General features: G+C 37.7%; 1 protein-coding gene across 3 annotated transcripts in view; it reads right to left on the bottom strand.

Annotated features, from left to right (window-relative positions):
* Positions 1–18,138, bottom strand: part of MEIS2 (Meis homeobox 2) — a 169,346-nt gene that overhangs the window by 145,561 nt on the left and 5,647 nt on the right. For all 3 annotated transcript variants that reach the window (XM_057376006.1, XM_057376004.1, XM_057376005.1), the window contains exons 6-7: positions 17,912–18,061; positions 8,010–8,124 (exon numbers count right to left, since the gene is read on the bottom strand). In XM_057376006.1, the coding sequence (XP_057231989.1) occupies positions 8,010–8,124; positions 17,912–18,061 (265 nt within the window). The remainder of the gene's footprint in view (positions 1–8,009; positions 8,125–17,911; positions 18,062–18,138) is intronic.

Raw genomic sequence — 18,138 nt, 5'->3', positions numbered from 1 at the left:
GAAATGTTTCTATGCTGCTGGAACAGACCGTGTTACAGAAAGAGCCATTTGCACAACCTGTTCATGATTATGGGCCATAAGGACACAAAGATGGCATAGACATTTGTGGACCATCTGAATTCTTACAGGGGAACAGGAAAAAGGGGAAAAAAAAAAAATTTGTTAGCTGACTGTTGTGGGTCATGTTTTTTAATCCAGAGTATTGGACATGTAACACAGCAACAAGAGCTGATCATTTTGTTTAATCACCTTTTGGATCTGTGCCAGATGGTCTCTATTGAGAGCGCTGCAAACAGAGAGAGATGAACTGCGTCTAACATGCCACTAGAGCTTTCCCGTAAATGTCTGAGAACTGAATCCAACAAGAATTTAGTCTCAGAGCAGAAAGGGATACATTTAAAAACTATGTGCATTAACTATACTTTTCCCCATAGAATCCTCACTTGGCATGAATAATTTACCCTCTCTTATGCTAATGGGATCATGAAAGTATCCCTGTGTCTTTAGTGCAGCTATTCTCAGCTTTCAGTAATTACCCCACCCAGTGAAAATAACATGGCTCCTGCAGCTGAACGGGCTACCAGTACCTGGCAATTAGAAAGATCATGGCTGACACGGAGCGGTCCAGGGATGGACACACGGGCTCCGGCAGCCTGAGGAGCAGTTTGAAAAATTAAAAGCCTTCCACTGTGAACATTTCCGTAGTTGCTTAGGATCAACATGGAGAGAGCAGCTCCTGCAAGCGCATTTTTATTTTTTAAGGATGACAGAGAGTGTTCCAATGTACTGTTCAGGCACCCTCATATCAAGAAATAGGAACATTTCTTGGTCATCAACAGTTAAAACAAAACTTACGGGTTGGGTTTTTTTTAATTAGTGCTGTCTTACTAAGCAAGAAGGAGAGAATTAAAAAGTCAATTAATCAGTGTCCTTCGGTAACTGACAATTTTATCTGCTACACAAAGGAAACCCTGTAGTATTTCATTAATGAAAAGTTTTTATAAAACCATTACAAAGAACTAGGCTTTGACCTCTGTCCATAGCACACTACGTTAGGTAGTTCACTATGTAAAAAATATCAGGCTAAAACATCTGGGAAAGAAAGCTATGAAACAGCAGGGAACGTGGCTGGTTTATTGTTTATCTTTTGTTTATGAGGCAGTATTCAAGTTTAATTACTACTCTAAATTAAACTCTAACAGGCATCAAGAGACATCCCTTTACACAACTACGTTAAAAAAAAATCCAGAGATTTCTACACTAGATCTTTTAAATAAATTGGTATATATAGGAAGAAATTAGTGTATAACAACACAGGAAGATATTTAAGCACTCGATGCTGTATATTTGAACATGTTGCATTTTGAAGCCATTAATATTGTAACAAACATACAATTATAATTTAGTGAATGGAATGTTATCTAGCATTTGGAGGCAAATTGGGTTAGGCTGAATAGGATCTGAGATGAAAAGAATGGCCTAAGGGGGAATCSTACCTTTTTATTTTGAAACGCAAATACATAAATAAATATATACACACATATACAAATACATATACTTAAAAAATGTGAAGTCAGAGGCAAACCTCTCCACAGTAACAATCTCTTAAGTAAAATCATGTAATTTGTTTCTCTGAACATTCACATACTAAAGCAGAGGAAAGAGTTTACTACGTTTACCATAACAGTAAGTGACCAGTTTTACATGAACTTGGCTGTAGGAAAAAATAAAAGTTGAAAGCAACTAGCAAAAGAKTATTCCAGATGGCATCTGTCATATTGTATTTAGGGTTATTTTAAAGAGATTACTGCCACTATGAAAACATTCCATTGACAGAGTTTTACTAGGCTGTATTTGAAACCCCAGCAAAACATACTACAAATATGGAAGTAAAAGAATATGTAGATTTTTATCTACATCTAAATACACAAACCTACATGGATTAAAAGGTAAAAGTGAGGTGAGTAACTGAAGTACAAGCATAATACTTCAACCACCACACACACTCTCTCTAAGCTTTAATTCAATAAAAGGTGAGCAATCTGCAGTTGCTACCAGCCTGATTTTTAGATAACTGTATAGTGAGGTGAAGATCCACTGCAAAATTTTTAATGCTACTTAATGAATAGTGGGTGGGGGCACACATGTTTTTGCAGTTATTGTTTAATTGCTGGAGTCGGCAAACATTTATTTGTTCATGCATTAGACAGAAATAAAAGAAAGGATGGGAGATTACCAAAATTTGACTATATTTAGCTAAGCTGGTTCTGGCATGATCATGGTTAATGTGCATGTGGTGTGCAGTGTGAGCTCAGCAGTTACTGGGCCAACTGTCTCAGTATTTCTGGGAATTCTGCCTATTCACAGTGCAGGGATTGTTCAATTGCTGCAAAATGTACAAAATGAATTTTACAAAAATGAATTGTAAGGAAGGCCCCATTACAACGATTTTACAGCAAAGATGTCAACATCAATTTTTCTTTCATGCATAGCTAATGATTAAAACAACATATTCCATTTGCCTAAGAATTTATTTCTTATTGGCACATCAAAATATTGAAATACAAAGTTATCTTTACTCTATCCTTATTACTCATTGCTGCTGAACCCACACCATTGTTCAAACCATGAAAAAATAAAGCAAACTTGGCAAGAAATACTTAAAACAAAGGCTCATCAATATTCTCCAATTTGTCAACATCTCAATTACAGCAATGGAAAAAATGTAAATTTCATGTGCTTTGAACACTAAGGGGTCTATTCTTCTGTCAGTGCACATGCGTAACTCCCATCACCATTAATGGGAATTACTCATACATATCAACACAAGGACGGGCCCCTCAAACTTGAAAGGAAAAGATGAATTAATAAGGGCTACTCGCTTCCTGTATCTTCCTCAGCTGAAAAAAGTCATTGTTCTTTAAGAGTTTTTCATACTTCATACAGTTCACCTTTATGAGAGCTGTGCCTTCTGAAATAATGCATCTCCAGTGAAGCATTATTTATTAGCAAGTTTGATTTTTCACAGTCTGGATGTTTGAGCCTTTCTATCAGGAATTTCCTTTCTTACAGAAGGCAGCTCTCTTCCAATAAAACCATACCCTATAGCTTTATAGGTAAAAATACAAAGGAATAAAAATGTGTTCTGAATCTTTTTGATGAATATGCATACTGGCTTCAGCAGGCTTACCATACTTACAGAACTAGGAAAAAGAAGTTGTAGCATTAGCTTTTGGATTAGCTTCCACAGACTTTGCATTAATATGTTATTTTTTAATTGTTGCTGACATCCAAATATCTGTCTCCTTTTTTGACTATTGGAGTTTGGTTCCAAGCTTAGTGTAGTACCAGTAGAATTTCTAATACTATGATAGACCTTTGGGCTCCATCAGCTAGTCTTGTAAACAAATTTGATTTGCATACTTTCATTGTTACAAGATGGTATATACTGAATAAAAAATACACTAATTTTTTCAACAAGCRTCAGTCCAGTGAGTTAACCTGTGATGGATGCATCATTTCAGTTAAAATCTTAGTTGACTTTGTCCTGAACCAGATTATGGAGTCTTTGCCAAAGAAAGCTATTGTGGACAGACAGCAAACTAGCACAGAAGTGCTTCTAAACTACTTTGAGATTTGCCCTAGAGAGTAGCCTCAGATATTATTTATAAAGAGGCAGATCATTCAGCACAAGTAGTTACATTTAAAAAAAAAAAACAAACAAACCAAAACTACACAACAATGAAAAACTCACTCACAAGTGTAAAGCAAAGTAGGTTTGATAATAATCTATATTTTTACTGCTCTGTAACCTATAAGAATCAATTTTGTTATCTCTGGCTTCTTACTTATGATCAAGTTTTTCATCCCAGGTCTAATCCTAAAAAGATGCTGAACTTCCTGAAAGATCCTGAAGGTAGATAGTCTCCAWCTGACTGGAATGGATCAGGCCCTTTGAGTGACTGAACTATGAATGTGGAAAATCAGGTATACAATCCTGGTATCATAAAATATGAAAGTGAAATTATTCCCTGGTGCTTTCCTGTGGACCACATGTTTCTAAACCTTAAAAAGATTTATTTCCCATTTTTCTTGCATAATCTGCCATATTCATTATTTGCAATATCCCATAAAGGAATTAAAGAGGAATTAAAGTCTGGGAGCATCATATCCATCACTGTGGTACGAACTGATGCCAAATTCTAGAAGTCATTTAGCCTTTTATGAATAAGCAGTGGCTGTTTTCACTTTGTTTCTCAAAGAATAAAGAAAACACAATACCCCAGAAGACCTTCAGATGTGTTTTTTCCTCTCCAAAGAAAAGGGTGGATGATAGAGCTACACACACCTTTTTATCTTCCACTTAGAGTTTTTACACATATATTCCTTGGCAAAAACCCCAGGGTCTTGTCTTTCCCCTCCCCTTCTCTCACCCCCTTTCCTGCCATCTCCCTTGCTATAACTCAGCTAACCCAACAGAACCAGTCAGTTTTAAATTTCAGTTGGGACCCCGGTGACCTGTTAATGAATCTACAGAGAGGAGAAAAACTCACAGTGTTGAGTTATGCCTGGTGTTGCTAGCTGACTTGGAGTCAGAAATGCTTGAAGCGTTAACGTAATTGCAAGAATGTGAAAAATGAAGCGTTGGGCTCCTGAGCAAAGCGAAAGGTCAAAGCAAGCCCTACACAAAACAAGTCTCTGGAAGATGGCCTCATTAGACCATTAAATCAGCTTCTCCTTTTTCTCCTTTGTAAGATGTTTAGAGTGTTTTATTTTTATTATTGGATACATTTAACTCTTTCCAGGGCAGGGGAAAATTGATCAGACCTGCTGCACAATCTTGAAAATAGTATTATAGAGCACTGATTTGCATTTGTGGATCTGAACTGGGATAAAGTCAATAAGTGCTTGGTGGATTACAGATCACTAGTACTTTGGTTTGCCAGATGATCAATATGTTGTATGGCTTAGTTTTCTGTTGAACAAGTGAGGTGACATGCTAAGAACAACATAGACACTCACCACTAATAAAATTAGGATAATCTTTCAACATTTACTGCCTGAAGGCCCTTTACTTAACTCTTCCAATGCCAGCATGTTTCTAATAATACCAAACACAGACTAGATTAACCCTTCTGATGCCAAAGGGCAGTGGTGCACTGTAGTGGAGAGACGGTCTCCATAAAGAGACAAAATGCCTACAGCTTTTTTATTTGATTCAAATAAAATGAAAGAATTTTGTATTGATTCTTCCAGGTAATAAATAGATCTACCTCATGCAGAGACAGTCTGCAAAAAGCAGTCATTATTCAAACAAATCCTTTCCATCTGCCCCTCCCCAAAATAAAATAAAAATAATAATAAAAGAAAATTTTAAAATCACAGGATGCAAATCATAGACTTATGGTAAAAGCAGAGACCCCTGGAAAGAGTGTTCTCAAAAGCCAGAAGAGACCGACTCTAGGATGAATCAATCTCTGCTGCCACCAGGCATTAGTGGAGAAGACTGTATGTTGCTAATGTAACCCAAGACTCTCTAATGAGCTCCCATTTCCAAGAAATCCTTTGGGGCAAGTGGAATTCTTGAAGCAGCATTTGTGGAAGCTCTTGGCAAAACTGCAGGGAAGCCAAGTTGACCCAAGTAAGTAACTGCACTGGAATAGCTCAAGAAGGCATCTATCCATCTTGGCATTGCCAAGGACCAGCTCACTGCCAGTTCAGGAATTATAAGGTAAACCCTGCCCCGCAGGAAGCAGGGGGGAAATTCAAGACAGACCTCACTCACTTTAGTCTTTCCCAGGATTGAAAGGGGGAGAGCAATCCAGAGCCATTTCCAATGGGAATTCTGCTGGTGTTACAGAATCATCTTTCAGTTGCCAGCAGCTGAACAGAACCGTGATTTGCCACTGGATGTCTGCTTCCCTTTCGAAGGCCCAGTTGAACACAAAGGGGAACATACTAGCAATGTTTTATCCTGCTAGGCTGGACAGCACTAGTAACTGATTTGGCCCTTCAGAGGTTGTTCCTCTTCTGCAGAAATGAATAACAGATTTGTTGAAATAATGCATATTGGCAGAAACCTCAGTTTCCAAAGGAAAGTTGGTGTCGTAATCATCAACTGCCTTTTCAAATGCTTAGCAATATTTCCCAAGCACCCTGAGTTACATGACAAGGGATCAGACTATGAAATGCAAGATCCCTGGATATTGATGCAAGGGATTTCTTTACATCAAGCACAGCTCAATTAGAGGACTTTCCTAATTTCTAAGGGGTTCCTGGGGCAGAGCGGCGATACAGGTGTGAGGAAACTTCCTCCCTAGGGGTGGAATGAAGATGGCAGACCACTCGAAGGAATCATTTTTAAGCATGCAAATCATCTGCTACACCCAGCACTTTAGCTACAATAAACCATGTAAACCATGTAAACCATGTAGACATTTGATCAACACTAAAGCCTGTGGCCAGGACATAACACTAATATGCTGCTCAGCAGTCAAGCTCTCCCTATCATAAGCTGGTGAAGCTGTGATTGTTCACGCTGGGTCTTGTATAGTTCCAATTTAATCCCATAGCAAAAAAAATCCTTGTGACTCATGTTGGAGTTGGATCACGCCCTATGCCATGGTTGCCTTCTATCAGCAATAAGATTACAAATGTATAGACAATTCTTACAAATAGGAGACAAAACCAAACCACTCTACCAGAAACAAACTTTTCAAGTTCCTAGAATCACAACGGGTACAACACCAGATCATCAGACAGATGAGGGGAACTAGCTCTGTGCCAAGCAGTGGGCCACGTGAGAGACATGAAATCACATATCTGTTCTGCCATCTAAGCATGGCAGCTATCACAGTGGGAAGCAGTCTGCAGCATGAGAATAGTCAAAGCATCTCTCACCCTGAAGGCTGCTCCTGTCTCCAGTTTTGGGATCCCGCATTGGATGTCAGCCCTGTCAGTTGGCTCTGCTGGGCACATGGGGTAAAATGCAGAGGCTAAGTACAGCAGATGCAGGAGAAACATCTCGTGATGAGACCATATCTTAAGGCCTTATAAAGGTAATCYCTCTCTCACTAGCAGAAGCTTACCATGTTTACAAAGAAAAACAAGAGTGAAGTCCACCTTAAACTCTGGACATAAAAAAAAAATTAACTAATAGTTAAGTTAATTAAATTAACTTTTGAGTCAAGACCAAAGAGTGACAGCAGGCTATCTTTACCCTATGTTTAGCACTGGAGGCTTGACTCTTACACCTTCTGGAGTCACTTATTCTTCTAATGAGCACGTGTAAAACACTACCATAAAAGAATGACAGCCTTTGACACTCACTCAGCATGGATGCAGATGACCACACATAAGGTGCAATGCAGTAGGAAATAAAACAAAACACTCTGAAATAATAATCAAATCTCCTGAACCATTGAGAATGTTTCACTGTATGTAGATAACAAAGAGGCTTTGCAGTTCAGGYACATCTCTATTTACCATTCAGAAATCAGATTTTCAGAAGCAGAAAGAAACAAGTCTGTATGAGCAAACTTCACAAAACATTTTTCTGTCCAATTCTGTTTTGCTTCTACTTTATATAATTTAGCAGCTTCATAACTTCACGTAGAAGTCTCTTTCCCAGATAAAACCACAGGTTAAACTCTCCATCTTTAATCCAACTCAAACAACTGCACTGCAGCTGGAGAGTATGTCTGTCATTKTATTTACTTACACCACACAAAAATAAACTGTAGATAACCAAATTTGTAAAGGAATTGGCAGAACTAATCAATTGTTATTACAAAGCTTGTTTGAAGATTAGATATTTCGCTTTGAAATAATAATAAAATGCAGCTAAGTGGGTTAGGAAAAGGAAATACCGTCTCCCTAACTTACAGCTGATTATACTGCAAGTCTGCCACTCCATGTTTACTCTAAGGCAGATGTACTGATATAATGAAAAAAGCTGGAGTTATTTTAGTCATGCCTACTTTGTGGAGGGAAAAAGTTTGACCTTTTACCTTGCTCGCTGCTGTTGTCTCCACTCTGGGAAGCGTGGCCCCCGCTGGAGGGCCCTGGTGTGCCTGCCGAGTGCGTTGAGGTTGCATCATCGTGGTCTCTCCAAGATGAAGGATTCTGGTGTCAGAGTGCCAAAGAATTTTTTCCACGGTTCCCATTCCAATAGCAAATGAAGAACAGAAAGAAAGCCGGGAGAAGAGGGGAGGAAGGGGAGGAAAGTATACACATTAACATTTRTGAAATGTGCCAAACACCTATACTGTTTGCACAGTGTAATAATTCTTCAGCAAAGGCAAGCAGAGGAGATACAAAGATTTACTTGTTAAAACACAGGACAGATTTTTTTTCTTTTTAAAACTTTCCACAGAGTAGTCTGGATTTAATTGTTTGAATAGTACTGGAAAACAATATTCCAGGAGAGACAAAAAAAAAACATAAATACAGTTTCTTAAGGAGCTCTACAGGGTGGTGAGGGGCAAGTGAGAGAAGAGCATCTACCTGCATAGTTTATGATACAAAGAGTTCTCATTAGGATTAGATAGTTGGTATGCAAACTATCTCCACACACTTCGTTTTTCCAGACTGACTACAGCTGCAACAGGAGGAGGGAAACGGTTTCATGAAGCACAGGAGGACACACATGAGCGAGGAGTGTGTCCTCACTCTCTAACTTCTCTGTCACCCATTTAAATGCTGGAAAAACTTCCAACAAAGTCAAAGTTGAGAGGGGAAAAAGCAAGCTTTCTCTGAAAGACATATACCAGGAAAGATGCTTCCTCAACCCCAGCCACCACCTTGACACGACACATTTCAAAAGACTTTCTAGATTTATCACTCTAACAGTTCACTTACAAGGATTGTCAAGAATAACTACCAGGTGATTATATAAAATAACATGTGTAGTGATTKTTATGTAATTCTTTCTACATTACTATGCATAAAACGCTACAAAGGGAATACAGAAGACAGGCTTACAAAGTTTGCAAAACTTGGCTAAGTAAGAACTGAACTATTGTACTTAAGTCACATAATTAATGTACACTTTCTAATTTACTGGGTATTGACTTTCCCGGAGAGAGGAGCTGCTCTTYAAAAGGACAAGTGAGGAAAACTTAATGTTACAGTTTAGTGCTACTTTGTTGAGTGTATTCTCCTCCTGTCCTCCTCCCCTTTCCTGATCATTCCCAATACCCTGCTGTTGCTTAAAGGAAAACAGGAATTCTACTGTACAGGAAGAGCTTTATCAGCACCACATGAAGGCAGGCAAGAGATGGAATTTCCTCTGGCAGAAAGGAGAGCAAGAACACATGAAACAGATCAGAGTAGGGGTTGGACCTGCATTACTTGTCACCTGCATGCAACAACTTAAAATTGAGTGCATTATAATAATTATTCAACAAAACAAACAACAAATCTCCCCTCAAAAAAAAAAAAAAAAAAAAAAAAAAAGCTTCTTAGGTTTGACTGTGGTTTAAATCTGCATTGTGAAATAACACTAGATTGTTAAAGCTGAAAGCAGCAAGTGACAAGTTGGATAAAATCTTTTAGTGGGACTGATTCTGACCTAATCTAGTTCACCGTGTAGTAGGAATAAGTTCTACGTAATCAACTGATTTACCCATTGTAAAACACAGTGTAAGTGTGATTGGGACCAAGTCCCAAAACCTATATTGAACCATCTCAAAGTAATCTTCTAGCAGTGATTAGTACCACATGCTGAATAGCAATGCAGAATAGAACTGCCAAGTAACCGTTTGCTACAATACCCAGCAACATAAATCTGACGGGCCTGACCTGGATCGCAGCAGAGACAAAGAAAAGAGCCCACGACTTCAAAAGGCTCCCAGGAAAGTCTCGGGTGACCAAAGGGTAAGAAGGAGCCAAATCTCCTTCACCTTAAACGGACAGACACACACATACACCCACATATGCGGTTCCATGACAGGAAGACATGAGTAAAATCAGAAGACAGGTCAGGATCTGAAATTTGCCTAACCTGTCAGCACAGCAGGCAACACAACAGCACTTATGGCACAAAATCACCACCCCCTCCAAAACCTAGAAGACTGATCTACTTTTCCTCACACAGAACTACAACAGGAGAAACCTGCCACCAAATCACCACTATTTTATATTCATTGAGGTTATTGTGTCAATTTTCTCTAATTAATACTGTAATTCCCCACAATTTCCTTTAAAACACAAAAAAAAAAACCAAAAAAGCAAATAAAACCCCCACATTTTACCATTTTTCAGAGTCAGGTGGAGAGAAACACAAAAAGAAAGATGTGAAGTCTTGAAAGTTGAAGCAGCCCAGATGTTATTAAAAAGAACAGAAAAAGTTGAAAATAAGGTTAGCAAAAAGTTCAGATGGAAATAAAATACAAAAACGGAGCAAGTTTCTTTACAGCCTGGATTAAAACACAGTCGTGCCTATGAGCTTCTCTTTTTATCTCTGACTTAGGAAGCCACTCAAATAGCTTCAAGCTGAAGGCAAACAGCAGACAGGAGCTCTTCAGCCCTCTGCAGCCTCTTAGCGTCAGCTGTTTGCCGGATGGTAATCAGATAAAGAGCTAGAAGAAATACATGAAAAAGGAAAGAAACAATAGCATAGCATGAATTTAGCCCTCAAACAACATCGTGCTGGAACCTTCTTTTAGAAAATGTAGTAATTGCAACATGTTCATCTAGGCTAAACTTTTCAGGGAACACAGTAAGTTATGCTAATTTTGTGTACTGCGGGCTCTCTTGCGCTGGCTGCTGTTGGAGCTCCTTATCACATGTACGAAAGTTACAATAATTAACTGGAAACAGCTCAGCTATGTTTTAAGGTGAATGTCATCCAAAACCTATCATACAATATTTCAAAAGCTAGACTGGCCTTTCTGTTTCAAAGCCATAAAAATTTGGAAAGGATCACTGAATGACACTTCCCACAGCTGAAAACACTTGCTGTCTCTACCAGGCTGAGTTGTTCTTGACCTCAGTTAGTAGATCCCTTTTGAGAAAGACAGACTGTATTGATTGAGAACTCAATGTATTTCTTGAGACACAGTTTTCTTGAGGAAGCAATTTGGTAGAATTTTGTTGAAGGACAGAAAATACAAGATAAGATACTTACTAAATGCGACAGTAGAATGTTGAAGGAATTTGCAAGGGAGGGAAATAGTTTTAATATTATAAAAAATGACAATTCTAGGTGTGGAGTTAACAGACTCATAAAAAGGCAGAATTCTTTTGCTTTGGACTAAGAGTATTGTACGTGTCAGTGAACTGCTCTTTTTCTCCCCTAGACCATTTCCATCCTCACATCCCTCAAGAAAAAATACTTGGCCAAATGACGAATCATAAGTAGTTATTTTATGCACATCTTCATAAAAAAAAAAAAAAAAAAGATAAAGTTTTATTATATACTTTGCAGAAACACACTGAAGAGTGTTGATAATGTCTGACAAAATGCAATTACCTATTTTGTGTATGTCTGCATACCAWAAAAATTTCTCACGTGTATGACCTAAGCTAATGCCAGATACCATAGAAAGTGAACAGCACACATGTATCTATTCCCAGTAGTTTTAATAATTGGGAGCCAAATATGGTACTCCTCTTGCTCTTACCTAATTGTGTTAAAGAGCAGTGTTACTGGGAGAAAAGCAGTGAATACTGAGCAGAGCACAATAGAAGGAGATGGAAAATAGATACAAGAAGCTATGTCTCCAGGGGCAGTATTTTCTATTTGCTGGGCTACAGACTCACAGCTGATAATGCAAGTTGTAATTAATATAAAAGCAGGAGACAATATGGGGAAAGCTTGTACTAGCAGGGCCACAGGAGATCACTCCACTGCTATCCACCGTTTCTCATTTACACGCACGATCTTCCCTAGAAAACACAATTTTACCAGTGTTTTTTTTCCCTTGAAAGTTAAAAAAAATAGATTTAGCWCCACCATGGAATTTTGCTAAATCTAGAAAAGAGCAACAAACAGGACAAAAGGCGTACAAAGCCAATCTGACACATTACTCTTTTGTTGATGCTGAAAATCTGTTGGAAACTGTAAGAGTTTTTAACATCTCTTGAACAGAGATGTTGTAACAGAGAAATTTGATATAGGATAACCTTCTGATAAATTGCAATTCTTAATTTGTATATCCAAAATATCAGCTGGGCAAAGTCTGGCTACCTTTTTGTGAGTGCATGTAGTCCAGCTAGGGCTGATTCTGATCTCATAGTGCTTTTTATGGTGTTATTAAAGACTCAATTAACCATAAGGAATCAGCTTCTTATTTATAACTGGGAAGTAAAATCAATCAGGCCAGCTGATACCCATGTGAGTAAGCTGAGCAGGATTTGGCTCACAGATTTTAACTGAAGTTTTAAGTATACAACTCTGACAGAATCAGGCCCCAAAATAATTTTATCAGATGAAATTAACGAAGTCATTAATCTTGAAAGAAGAAATAAAATACAACTTGTTTTTATAAAATAAACCACYTTGGCTATAAAACTTACTATTTCTAAAGGTGGTTGGACTCTAAGGGTCTGGTAAATTAATTTTGCGAGCACAAAACTGAACTGAACTACTTGATACAGATGGCATTATCCCCTCCAAACACAATCCAAATCCCGCTCACCCTACTCTTACAAGTAACCTGTGTAAACACAGCGGAATGACTGACATGACTGATACCCCAAAAATCTGTATCTAGGTACCACAACATATAAAAATATGAAAGACTATGCAGGGCATGAAAATGTATCGCAGGCATGCACGGTGTTTCTGCGTATGCATGTGTGTCTATTGTTGTGTGCTGTATTGTTGTGTGTTATGTGTTTTGTGCGCGTAAAGTTCAGGATTTGTCTTAGAAATCATGCTGAGTGCATTTAATAATAAACATGCTATTTAAGGAAACATTCAATAAGGAAATAAGACATGAAAAACTCTAATTTGATGCAAAAYGTGTGTTTTCTAAAAAAGACTACTCCTGGTATTGCTAAGGTTTATTTTCCTACAGATGCTACTTAATATGATTACTTTTTTGCACTAGAATTACACAATTGAAACAAAGCCAAGGCACTACAATCCATCAGATATTTTTGTATATATGTAAAAATTTTAATTCTTGATTTTGCATTTGAGGAAAGTATCAGGAGCAATTTTTGACCCTCCTAGAACATGACARTGGTTTGAAAAGCTGCGGTGTTTTGTATTATCTAATTAAGATTGAAATCAGACATGTAATCCCCCTGTCACCAAGGAACTGAGACTTGAAAAATCAGTGGGTTGATGGTTTTTTTTTTAATTGTCCTTCTATGTCATTCTGTGTGGCTACACTTCATCTAGACTGATAGATGGCTCAAACCAAAAAGGGAGCACAGTCATCAAATTTGTAGTGAAATACATTATTGGTCCAGTTTGAGAGAGCAGAGTTTAAAATTAAAACACTCAAATTTGAGCTGTAGACTCAAATTTGAGACTTCAGCTGTTGACAAAGGAGTACCTTGGTTCATCAAAAAGCAGGAATGCACAACACTATCTACAGCCTTGGAAAGTTTCTGATGCTCCTTGGCCCTTCAGAAAGCACAGGGCCTAYGGCAGTGTTTGAAGTCTTAAGCTACATTCTAAGTTTGTCTTATTATTGTTGCTGTTAGCTGCTTAATTTTCCTTCTGACACACAACAGACAGAAAGAGCACCTTTGGGGTCTGATCTGATGTTTCTCAAAACTCCCACTGAAGTCCACGAAAGTATGGCATACCTGGAGACTGTAGCATCGGGCACCCAATTACGTCTTCATTACTCAGTGAAATCTTGCCTAAAGATTTCATTATATTACTGAAATAGATATGTATTACCCTATTTTTATTTTTCCTTATCTGCAAAATGTCAGGAATTTGCACAGAYCATTCTTCTAGGAGAAATATTAAAGAAATGTAAGTCTGGATATCCAAAAGTACAAAATAAAATATCTCCTCATGTAAGAGCTGAAAGGTTTAATATTCAGATTAATCTTTCTCTTATACAGCTAAGACCTTGGATTTCTAATCTGTCAAGAGCCATTTTTATGAAAGAAATGTTTGTGTATTTCTCTCYATTTTTAATTTTATTTTAGGAATTATGATCTGTATATTATTACYCATGAACTGCAAATTGACTAAAACATATAAACAAACATCAAAAAGACTGAGGCCCTGATCTTGTTCCCACAAAAGCCAGTGGAAGGAGAKACATAAATTTCTATGGAAGAATTTGTGCTAAAGGAAGAACTGTATGACACCAGGTGTGACCAGGTACAAAAGATGTAATTAAAGTACAAAATGTTATCATATCCTCAAAAAATTTTATCCTCCAAATTTTCTAAGCATTGTTTTTCAGATTTGAATAGATAGAAATGAGAAAAAAAATCTGTCAACAATCTCATCAGACATTTTAGGCTGAACACAGAATGCAGTATAGGGCCCAGAATGTGTAGTTGAACAATCATAAATTGTCTTTGCTGGGAAACCAAACTTGAACTGCAGCTGCAAAAGGGCTTTTTTCTCTTTTCTTATCTTTTTTTCTCCCCACTAACTAATCTGGTTCAGCCAGGGCATAGCTGTAATTACCTTCTTCCCATCTACAGCTAATACCTCAGAGCAATAAAAAAAAAGAGGGTGTTAAAAATTCAAACACTAATTATGGGCTGTTATATTTACTAAACACAGCAGAGTAATAACAAAAGTTYTAACTTCTTCTGGCCAGCACTGCACTATTTGATCTACCAAGTCCCTGGACCCTTACACTAACTATATTACATAACAGTTAATAGTGCACTAAAATAAAATTCAATAAACACATTTGTTACCAAACATGTACAGCACAACCGCTTACAGCTGTCTCCTTTTCCCAGCACAGGTATATCTCTGAAGAGTTCATTCCTTTGTTGTTTTTGGTTTTGGTTTCCAATTAAGTTATACAAATAGCAAAGAAGTAGATTTTGAAAGGGGAAGCATGCACTATTTGAGTAYCCCATCTAAAGTCTTATGGTAAATATTGGTTAATCCTACAATTCTTTCTGCTACTTTCCTTCGTGCCTTTTTTAAGGTCTACAAAAACAATAAAGCTGAGAGCTGCCTTAGTTCTCAATTCAGCACCACCACTGTCACTACTAGCACCTCTCACATTCACATTAAACACACAGAGGGTAGCTTTACACCACTTAATAACAATAGAGGGGTATGGATTTTTGGGGTGTCAAACAGCTGTCACAAACTGTCACCTCCACAAGAGAAACCTTGGCACACAACAAATTAACCTACTCTTCTTTTGGGCTATCATTATTCATAGCCAATCAGTTGAAATGCTCCTAGTATTTCATGTGCAAATAAAACCATGAGGGGAAGACCCGCGGATCAGAATAGTGGGCCAATACATGAAACAGAGGAAACAACATGCTGTCTCTGTCCTTCTGAAGTGGCTCATCATCACCCCTGCACCAACTTTCACCAAATGAGATCTAGCCTAGGGCTACATATTAAATATGCATATCAAGGCAAATGAAAAAAATAAACCTGGAGAGCCAAATTGGATAAATTTGCATGCTTGAACTGCTACATTTTCAGGTAGATGCTAGAAATGATTTTTTAATAGACTTGCATGTTTATATTAGCCAATTTTTAAAGCTTTTCCTTTTCTATGAATAAAAGTGCATTTCTTCCTGCTGGAACCTTGTACAGTACAAATATAAAACACAATAGTTTGAGTAAGCTATAAAAGAGTGTTAAAGTTTTGTCAGGAAAACAAGCTAATATACAAAAAAAAATCCAATAAGGAGACACATTTCCCAAAACGCATGAATAAAATGTAACTACGTGAYACAACTCTTCATTTCCCAGTTGGTGTTCTGGTTGCACAAATTATTGCTTCCTTTCAAAACAAATAGCAGGGGGCTAAAGTAAAAATGTTATAGCTCAAATCTCCAGGAAATAAAAGGCTTTAAATTATAATACCCAATGAAGTGGTAAACCCTAACGGGTGCAAGATAAATGGGTTGTCATATTTATTTGAGTTTGTTTTTGAGGCCACAAAAGCAAGAGGAGATTCTTCTTAGGGAAGATAATAGTTACCAAATTATCAAAATGCTAACCCCCTCCACTCCTGTCCTATCATTGTGTGTGAATTTAAATATTATAATGGAGCACTGCAAATTGGCTTGAGCATTTGCCATCTGCCAGAACCCTAAACAGGCTAGTTTATCTAATCTCTTCAATATAAACATAAGCATGCTCCATTTCTACACTTCCACTTGAAACACACTCTTGTAAAGAAACTGTACTGGAGAAACACGTATTTTTTTCCCCTGTTTCTCTAAATTTTACACAATGACTCACTATCTTTCAGGTTGCCACTCATTTAGATTTCTTTTCTAGTACTCTCCCAGAATACTTATGCCCACGAATTTAGGGTTGTAAAATGCCATGAAACAAATATTTTTGAAATTGTGTCTTGCCTCATGGAGTTTATTATCTACATGTGAGTTAGCTGATAAGCAGAGAAACTTTAAGGAAGCTCAGCAAACATTTTTTCTCTCAAAATAATAGGTTTAAAATGTAAAACATAACASAAACCTTGTCATGCAATGTTTACTGAATACAAATGAGAAAATGAAAGCTAAGGCTTGGGTCCAAAAATATTTCCCATAACTAAGCCATGCCAGAAGGGGGACATTTAGAAGAATTTATTATTATTTTATCTCCCAATTCAGCATCAGCCCAGGTCTAATGTAATTACCAAACACACACAAAAACAACATGTTTTCAAAAGAAACAAAAGCTTCTAGAAAGCTCATTCTCCCTGGGCTTCCAGCTACACTTCTTAACACATTGGGAAATAAAGGCAGGCGCCTGTGCAGAAGGCATGGTTAACTTCACACCGGGTGTTAAATTAATATTTCAACCGCTAAAATATTAGACTCTATCATTAGATTATTAGTTCAATTGAATCTAAAACTGTATAAACCCCTTTGCCCCCCAGGGATACGTTCCTATAAATAAAGCAGGGTTCACACCCACTCTTTTTAACCAGAGCTATTCCTTCCCTTCTGCGGTACCAGCTGCAATCTTTCCCTTCACATCCCGAAGTCTCTCTGCATCTACATATTTTGAAGGATCACAAGAGCYGCTCCAAAACCCGGAAAAACAAAGGCACTCTTCTCACCACGCACACCAACATTCAGTCCCACACATATTACACTAATTCACCAACTCCTAAAGTGTTAAAATCAGCCACTAACCTACGGTTACTCAATCATCATTCTCTCCAGCTTTCTGTAATACATCGTTAATAATTGCTTCATCAAGGTTACTGTCTTTTATTATGAAGATGCTTCAGGCATTTGGCAATAAGTCCATATTCTGACAATAAGTTGCTATAAAGCAAAAGCATTGGAAACTCTAATGTGCTAACCCCTTTTTTTTAATGCAGTGTAGTATTGCCAATAAYTCTCATCACTTGTCATCCCCACCAGAGGGGAGGGGGGAGCAAATCAGCAAACTTTCTTCCTAACTTTCTTGTCTCTGTTTCCTTACATTGATGCATTGATTACAAAGTTGGCAAAGAACAGGAGAAAGCACCGATCTCCTCATCAAACCGACAGTTTGCTAGCTCTCCAAGCCTCCCAGACCAGGAAACTTTACAAACCATTGCAAACTCGATGCTTTACTGATGGAAACTGAAGGAACCTTTTGCATTTCTACAACTTTACAAAGTGAGAGGGAAGAAAGTGTGAAGATGGGATTCRAGCTTGCAAGAGGTTAAAGTAGTAATAATACCAATAGACAACAGCAGGAGAGCAAGRAAATCGGGAACAGGTCCTCTAAGCAGGTTTAAGACTTAAAAAGTACCATAAAGAAAACAGAAGGACTTACATGATCGGCTAAATTTGTGGAAGATCCTGAGAGTTCTTCATGGTCTGATTTGGAGCTGCCATCCCTTTCATCAATTACGAGGTCTATTGGCATTTTTCCTTTCAAACAACTAATGTACCGATGGCAGAAGTTATCACACAATTCATGAACCTGAAAAGAATAACAAGAATAATAGAATCACTAATGGCAAAATATCGTATTTCAAGTTTTTTGGGGTTTTTTGGGGG

Source organism: Malurus melanocephalus, unplaced genomic scaffold (genome assembly GCF_030028575.1).
Source record: "Malurus melanocephalus ecotype Western Australia unplaced genomic scaffold, MMel_1.1 scaffold_267, whole genome shotgun sequence".
In the NCBI taxonomy this organism is placed as follows: Eukaryota; Metazoa; Chordata; class Aves; order Passeriformes; family Maluridae; genus Malurus; species Malurus melanocephalus.
Note: the sequence above shows the minus strand (reverse complement) of the source record. Positions and strands in the feature narration are given on the sequence as shown.